The sequence below is a fragment of the Alosa sapidissima genome, chromosome 14 (assembly GCF_018492685.1).
Source record: "Alosa sapidissima isolate fAloSap1 chromosome 14, fAloSap1.pri, whole genome shotgun sequence".
NCBI lineage: Eukaryota > Metazoa > Chordata > Actinopteri > Clupeiformes > Clupeidae > Alosa > Alosa sapidissima.
Window position 1 is genome coordinate 26,783,358 of NC_055970.1, and position 8,767 is coordinate 26,792,124.

Consider the following 8,767-nt stretch of genomic DNA (forward strand, 5'->3'; position numbering starts at 1 on the left):
TGCTGGGGACCAAGCACCATTCTACTAGGATGTCTAGGACTTAGTTAATGTAGCCTACACAACCTAATCATTTCAACATTTTGAACAAACAAAACTACAGTTTCAGTATCCCGGTTAAAATGTGTATGTTCTCAACATTTTAACCACAATGGAAGGGGGCTTTGGCATTGTGATCATCAATAGAACATTTCTCAGTCTGAAATTGGTGTTACAATCACACCATAAACAAAATGGACAGGACTTCATGTTGAAAACAGACATGACATAAATATTTTGAAGTCAAGCTTGCGGATCTCAATACAAAAATAGCAATCACACAACTGCACAAGGCAAGCATTTGCAATAGGCATCCTTTTTTATTGAGATAAATATAGAAGTTCACATTGTGAGTATAAATGCATAGAAATATACACAACATGGCTTGGATTGGATGGCATTTCATCAGCGTGTTGTTTTATTTATCGTAAGGAGAAAGCCACAGAGAGAGATAGAGACGTGATGGCAGGAGTGAGAAGGCTTTAGGTCTTCTTGGCCTTGTAAACTCTACAAACACAGCGGAGAGGTCTGGATTTGCTCGGTCGGTGGCTGGCTGGCTCGCCAAAAGGCACCGGAGCATAGGAGGGTCTGGCAGGAGGGCGGCTGACCGGAGCATACGCATGTCTGGCAGGAGGGGAGCTGACCAGATCATACGCATGTTTGGCAGGAGGGGAGCTGACCAGATCATACGCATGTCTGGCAGGAGGGGAGCTGGACGTGGGAGATCATCAAAAGACACAGTTCTAAAGTGGCAGTGAGTGACACCATCCCTCAGGACTACAACATCAACCCCATTCAAGTCAGGTACAGGAGCCGAACCAAATAGAATAGAATACAAATGCCCCCCAAGCCCCTTTAGCATCTCATATAGCATTTAATAATGTCTTCTCATATATAATTTAATATTTCCTAGCATGCATGATAATAATATAATGTTTGATTTGTTTTTTTAATATGTTGTGCTAATGTGAACAAAATAGCAAAACATATATTTATATATAGCATATTTAATTTATTTCCTATCTGCAAATAATTTATTTTCAAGCTCCCCAAACTATAATATTTAGAGGCTAGCATGATTTCATGCCATGTATTTACAAAACCAAAGCACTGTTGCAGCATTAGCTCTTGTACGTGATGAGTTTTAGTTGGTTCTCTCTAAGTGCACAAGTGGAAGAGAAGAACTGCACTCATTTTGATGCCAAAGGGACAGAATGGCTTTGAATGGAAGACAGGAAGAGAGAGAAAAGATTAAGAAGAGAAAGAGAAAGAGAGAGCATGTGTATATCTGAGCATGTGTGAAGTTTGTGTCTAGGTCTAACTGTGTGTATGTCTGCATCTACTCATGTCCACATCTAAGAGTGTGTAAATGCATGTAAATATGCGTGTATACATGTTCATGGACATTTCACAGTGCCAAACAGACACAGGGTTTGGTGTGTGTGTGTGTGTGTGTGTGTGTGTGTGCTGCTCACAGATACACAGACCAGTAGATGACGTTAAAGAAGAGGAAAGTGAAAGGGAAGAGAGCTCGGGCGTAGAGGTCGACGCGTTTGGCAGCGGAGGGGATGACCGGTTTCGGCGGCGGTGGCTTCTTGTTGTTCTTGGTGGCCGTCTTGCCATGGCCACCGGCCGTCTCGATGGGCTTGCCGTAGCAGTCAAAGTTCGAGAGCTCAAAGTCGCGGGGTAGTGACCCCACGATGCTGAAGTCATTGGTGCGCAGGTCAGACTTGGAGGTGCAGACCTTCTTACACCTGGTCTCTGTCACCTGGGAGAGAGAGAGACAGAAAGAGAGAGAGAGAGTGTGGTCAGTTCTAAAGACAAGTGTAAACAATCAGCAATATGCATTGTGATCCAATCACAATTCACTTGCAGGGGTGGTCTGAGACACATTTGACCACATATCTTTTGCAGTGTAAATGCTAATGTGGTCTAATGTGTCGCGGGTAATGGGAGTTCTAATGATTGTGACGTTGGCAGCAACAGAATCTGGTCAGCAGACAGACAGCAGACAGTGGTCAGACATGTCTCTAGCTGTACACCTTGGACACATGTGTAAACAGCAATTTGTGTCGGCTAACCACTTGTGATCGCGCCACTCAAGACACATTCTAAATACAAAAGTAAACAGGCCCATATTTCTCCCATCCTCTCTAAACCAGCTGATTCAAATTAGCACAGATGAGCTAATTAATAAAAACAGCTGTTTGAAGTGCACAAAGTGCATCTTGTGCTAATTTACCGTAGTAAGCATATTTGTACACAATCCTTGTACTGTAGTTTTCTAACCTATACAAGGTGTTTCCAAACAAATCTCTGATTTTGTTTTACGGGATCTTTTAAATTCTGTCATCCAGGCAAAATATATCTAGGATAGGAGGACAAAAGTCCAAACATGAACCTTCTCTGTTACAGCCTAACTTACTCTCAGAGTTGGATAACCCATTACACCCCATAGGAAAGCAACATTTGAAACAAAATCTCACCAGTTTCTCCCAGGGCACTGTTAGGTGAAATAAGGTGAGATAAGAATACTGTAGATAGTGAATACTGTAGGAAGAAAAAAGAGTATTTTAAAATTTTAAGTAGAGTTTTATTTGTAAGTGATTCGATTGTAGGCTATTTGTGTGTCCAGACATCACCAACCTAGCATTGGTTGCTGTGGCAACAACGTAGGTGACTCACTGTTTCAGAATGTTCAAAGAGGACAGTATATAGATGCAATGAATTGATCAATCAGTTCAGTACTCTTCAGCGCTTCAGCACTAGTGTAAGCATAGTTTCTAGCATTCTCCTCTCTCTGACGTCGCGTGTCACATTGCGAATGACCCAAAACATTTTGAAAACTTTTCCAATCCGACTTGAGAAGCCTGAACAGCTGGACTGAGACAGATCTGTAGAAATCCTACTGGAACAGAACGGCAGAAATCGGATTTCATTTCATGTGCAATCTGTCAATCTGGATACAGTCTGGATTTGCCAAAACCTGGGATTAGGACTGGCAGTCTGAACAAGGCACTGAACAAAGATAACACCTCTACACTGACATAATATGAGAGGGGATTTGTTACAACCCACAGAATCGCTTCCAGAAAAGGAACAGTTTGCTTTGTTAAAGGCACAAAAGAGTGAAACTATGTGTCTTCATTAACATGGTATGAGTGGTAACACTGGTTAGAGTGAAACGATGTGTCTTCATTAACATGGCATAAGTGGAGACCTGGATGCTGTGGTGTTGGACGCTGTAGTGTTGTGGTGCTGTAGTGTTGGACGCTGTGGTGTTGTGGTGCTGTGGTGTTGTGGTGTTGGACACTGTGGTGTTGGACGCTGTGGTGTTGGACGCTGTGGTGTTGTGGTGTTGTGGTGTTGGACGCTGTGGTGTTGGACGCTGTAGTGTTGTGGTTCTGTGGTGTTGTGGTGCTGTGGTGTTGTGGTGTTGTGGTGTTGGACGCTGTGGTGTTGTTGGGCAGTGTGGTGCTGGACGCTGTAGTGTTGTGATGTTGGGCGGTGTGGTGCTGGACGCTGTAGTGTTGTGGTGCTGTGGTGAAGTACACGTGGTGAGCTCTGGTGGACAGAGCTGGAGCTGTCCCAGACCCTTGTGGATCAGGACATTGTTCAGATGGATGGCGCCCGACCCAGTTCTGCCACCATGCAGGGCCGGATAAGCCCCGGTCCAGGAAGCAGACATGATCTGGAGGGGACCCGGGGACCCAAAGCCGCTTAGACAGCCAGCAGGACGCAGGTGGACAGAGAGAAGCAGCAGCATCTCTCTCTCTCCTCTCTGTCTCACTCAATCACTCTCTCTTTCTCTCTCTTTCTCACTCCATCTCTCTCTCACCATCTGTCTTTGACTCAGTGGTTGCTCCTAGTTGTCTCTCTCTCTCCTTCTCTCTGTCTCACTTCATCGCTCTCTCTCTCCTTCTCTCTCTGACTCACTCCATCACTCTCTCTCCTCTCTGACTCTCTCTCTCTCTCCTCTCTCTGTCTCTCTCTCTGGAATGAGAATGGATAGAAGAAACTATGTGAGAGGACGAGGATGAGTGCATATGCGAGGTGGGGGACGAGGAGGAAGGGGAGGAGGGCAAGAAAGAGGATTTTTATTGGACACTTTACAGTGCATTGTAGGCTGTATACTGTACAATATTGTAAACAAATCGTATGGCCCTGAACATTGTGCTTTTATCTGTTTACAGTACTGACTGCTCAATAGATTTGGACTGGTTGCAAGTTCATATCAACAAAAAACAAGAATCAAAGGACAAGTTTGCGAGATGAAGCGTACTGTATAAATAGGGGTACAAGGAGGAGGAAGAACAAAAAAATGCAAAGAGCATAGCAAAGTACTTAATGTTTTCATTCATCAAAAGACAATGACGGAAAAATATGAAATTTGTTTTGAGATTAAAAATGTACTTCTCCCTGAGAACTATATGTTTTGAAAAATGTGTTTTCTATTTTATAGTGAATTGTTCACAGGTAAATCTGTTTTGAGGCAAAAGTTTGATTTTGTAAATAGTGCTTGAAGCTAAGGATTTGTGTTTAATATTTTAAGAAAATGGAGCAAGGTTTCAGAAATTGTGTTTTAGCAATTGAAAAAAAACAAAATTGATTCCATAGGCATGGTCTTATCCATTTGCAAAGCAGGACGGCAGCTTTTAGACTGCAGTTCATAAAGAGACTCTTGGCGGGGCCCACGGATGTGGCATGGAGTCTTGTGAGCTGCTCAATCCTAAGAACTTTCAAAGGTTTGGGGATGGACAAGTCCCTTTTCTTGATGGCATCTCATGGAGTGGATGTTTCTGGTTTACCCCCTTTCTACCGGAGTCTTTTCAGAATCTGGGGCCTGTTCAATGTGCAAAGGCAGGGGTCAGTATAACTCCCTATACTGGCTTTTGCAAGAGCCTGTGATTGGGGGTGCGCGTTTGGACGTTTCCTCAGATGGATTACCTGCAATCCAGGGGCGGAGCTTGAGGGGGTGCGGGGGGGGTGCGGCACGCCCCCGGCTGGGGACCCGCAGGGTGGGACGGGCCTCTCCCACGGCACAAGGCCGGAGGAGCTAAGATCATGCAAATGGTTTCTTTTCAATCATTTTCATCAGAGTGGGACGTATTAGGCTTATAGGTTGCCCCAGTCAGGACAAGTTATGACTCACGGTTGCTGAACAGTTTTGAAATTTACTTTGATGATTTAGTAGGTGTAAAATATTGAATAAAATGTTCTGCTGTATGACTGGCTTTATTTTAACTCTCATATTGAACTTTACGACGTGCAAATTTACAAAATTGGATCAACGATATTGTCTCCTACAGGAGTCAATGAGAAAATACTTAGGCTACATGATTTTGGTTTCGATTTTCTAATTGGAGTAGGCCTAAGTCTTTGTGACAACACGTCATGATACATTTGATAATGTTTGATCGTTGTTTTGGTATGAAGCATCTTGTACGTAGCCTAATGAATGCGCTCTAGAAAGTGAAAGTAGCCTCTAGGCCTATATGCGCTCTGTGTCTGAGCTGTCTGTGCACGTCCGCAATTGATTACGTTTCTCAAATGGAGAACACATCAATCCCATGGTATTTTTTGCCCTAAAATGCATGAAACATGCAAGTTCAAAATCCCGCCGGTAGCCACGTTACATCTCCGTTTCATACTTGCCTGGCTACTAGCCTACAATAAATTGAACGAACTCAACTGACAACAGGTATATCTACTGATTCGGTCATTGAGACTACAGAATACAGACTACAGAATACAGTACAACAAACTTTCTGTCTTTCTGAAGTTTATTTTTGTATTCCGGGGTAGTAGCCTAATTGCATAATGTCTTGACAATAGTTTTTCTAACCGGCTTGCTGTTTAAACTGACTGCGCCGCTCTGAACTTTCCTGCCAGGTTTATGACGTAAACCACATCTCGGCTCTGGCATTGCCTAAACTCATCGTGTGGGAAATCAGATTATCTGTCAATATTGGGCTTTGAAAGTAAGGGATATTTGCTCAGTAATAGTAGGCTACATTTTGTAACATTTATAGAGAAACCGAGGGGAAGAATCGTTGGAAATTGAAAACACAAAAAAAGATTCGGGGCTTTTGAAAAGAGATTCGGGGCTTGAGCCCCCGAAACCACCCCCTCGCTCCGCCAATGCAACCACCCAGCAGTAACTTCTGCATTCAGTGAGATTTGCACCGCCCTAATTTTATTGTTGACTCTTCCCGTCACCGTTGCAACCTCTGAGCGCTCATTCTCCAAGTTAAAGATCATTAAAACCCACCATAGAGAATGAGAGAGCAAAGAAAATGGACATACACAGAGCATCGTGAACGAGTTCGCGGAGAGCAAGGCTCGTCGTATGCCCTTCAAATAGTGCTGCATATTATTGTTGTTTTATTATTAGGGGTCATGTAGCCTAATGTTTTTGTTGTTGTTCTCTTCGTTACACTTCATGTACGGTCGATGGACTTCAGAATTACATAGTTGCTCTCGGTGGCGCTGACGCTTGTAAGACCCGCTGTTGCGGGCATGTGTAGCCTATGTTGTAAAATTATGTTATGATGAGTTTAATAAAGGGCCCGGTCATGTGCCCCGCCCCCGGCCCGGCTCTGACTTGTTCCGCCACTGCTGCAATCGAGACAATCCTGATGAGCATGATTTCTTTGCCGGGCTTGTGCTGTCACCCAATTTGGAGGAGAGTGCATTTGTTTTCTTCATCCAAGGAGGCGATCACTTTTTTATGTTGTTACTGGGAAGCAGTTATATCATGCTTGTGTGAAAGTTTAACAAAATATGCTACACTCTTGAACTGAGCCCAGATATAAGACCAGAATGAAGAGCACTTTATAAACCACCATTAGCCAAAAGAGTGGGTGATTTACAGTGGAGAATACTTCATGGGGCTGTGGCTGTCAATTCTTTTGTTTCAGTTTTAAATCCAAGTGTTGGTCAGGAATGTAGTTTTTGTTTTCAAAGAGAAACAATTTTTCATGCGTTCTCACTGTGTGTTAGACTGAGGCCTTTGTTCCTTATTCTGCAGCACTTGTTTAGTGGATATGGTGCAGAGTTCTCCACTGAGGTTTTTATTCTTGGTTTTAAGTACACAAGACACAGGCAGAATGAATGCAAATTACTGAATTTTATTTTAGGGCAGGCCAAGATGGCCATCTATGTCAGCCAGAGAAATAATGTGGATCAAATGCCTGGCGATGATGTCACAGTCTTTTCAGCTTTAGTCAAAGCTAGAGTATTGGTTGACTTCCATTTTTATGAGATGATGCAGGACCTTGAGACTTTTGTAGACTTATGGTGTTGTAAACGAGTGTTGTGTACAGTCAAAGTTGCACTTTGAACATCTGTAGATGTTTTTATTTTTATTTATTTATTTATTTTTGTGTGTTGGGGCCTCTGCTTTTTAAATACTTTGTTCATTATTGATTGATTGATTGAAGTTTTGTGCTGTTGTGCATTGCAATAAAGTACAATTTAAAATCTCTCTCCTTCTGTCTCTGTCTCACTCCATCTCTCTCTCTCCTTCTCTCTGACTCACTCCATCTCTCTCTCCCCCCCTTTCTCTCTCTGTCTCACTCCATCTCTCTCTCTCCTTCTCTCTGTCTCACTCCATCTCTCTCTCCTCCTCCCTCTCGTCTCCCTCACCTCAATCTGTCTCTCTCCATCTTTCTATGACTTTTCTTTCTTTTTCTTCCTCTCCGTCTGTCCCTTGTCTGTCTCCTTTGTTTATGTGTATCTCTCCTCCTGTCCCTCTCTCCCTCCCTCCTTCTCTCCTTCCCTCCCTCTGACTGACCCCCCGCACTTTGTTTTGGGTCCACAGGCTACAGGCTATGTGCAGGGGAGCGGAAGAGGGGCAATTACATCGACGGGGGCAGGGGCATCCTGGTAGGGGCCGCCGACCTGCACTGCACGCTTACCCCCCCCCCCGCCCCCCCCCCCCACCCCACCCCCAGTGAAAACAGAGGAGGCGCTCGGCTCTGAGAACAGCGACTTCCATCTCTGACTCAGATCCGACACGCATACAGAAGCCGGCAGAATTACTGAGACGGAGAGAGAGAGAGGCAGAATGTTGGCCCTATTGTGTCTACACATCTACATCTCTCTCTCTCTTTTCCCTTATCTATCCATTCTTCTCTCTCTCTCTCTCTCACTCTCTCAGACTCTCATTCTCTCTTCTCTCCTGAGACATCTCCATGAGCTGAGAGCTCCTGCTTCTTCCTGACTAACTGTGTGTGTGTGTGTGTGTGTGTGTGTATGTTTGTCTAATGGTGGCCTGCCAAGCTAGTCTGCTCCATTTGATTCAGATTCAAAGGTGTCTGCAGGAGCAAAAGGTCTCCTACTGCACAGCTGTCAGGAACAACACATCCCTCTACTCTGTTTGGCACACACACGCAGGCACGCACACACGCACGCAAACACACGCACACACACACGCACACACGCATGCACGCATGCACACACACACACACACACACACACACACACACACACACACACACACACACACATCCATAAGACGTAGTGTCGTACATATCTGACAGAGCTTGCCTCCATCGTGAATGTGCTGCTATGTGGCAGGAATGGTACAACCTCTTTAAGGATCTCTGCTAATTTGTTCACGTTGGGGTTTGAGTTTGGGACCTTGAGCATGGGAGACAGCACAGCACAGCGCTGTGTGTGTGTGTGTGTGTGTGTGTGTGTGTGTGTGTGTGTGTGTGTGTGTGTGTGT

At 44.4% G+C, this 8,767-nt stretch overlaps 1 protein-coding gene across 1 annotated transcript in view; it reads right to left on the bottom strand.

The window, feature by feature from the left end:
• Nucleotides 1-331: 331 nt before the first annotated feature.
• Nucleotides 332-8,767, bottom strand: part of glrbb (glycine receptor, beta b) — a 34,421-nt gene continuing 25,985 nt past the window's right edge. Inside the window, exon 10 of the mRNA XM_042062006.1 lies at nt 332-1,804. Coding sequence (XP_041917940.1) covers nt 1,508-1,804 — 297 coding nt within the window. The 3' untranslated portion in view covers nt 332-1,507. The remainder of the gene's footprint in view (nt 1,805-8,767) is intronic.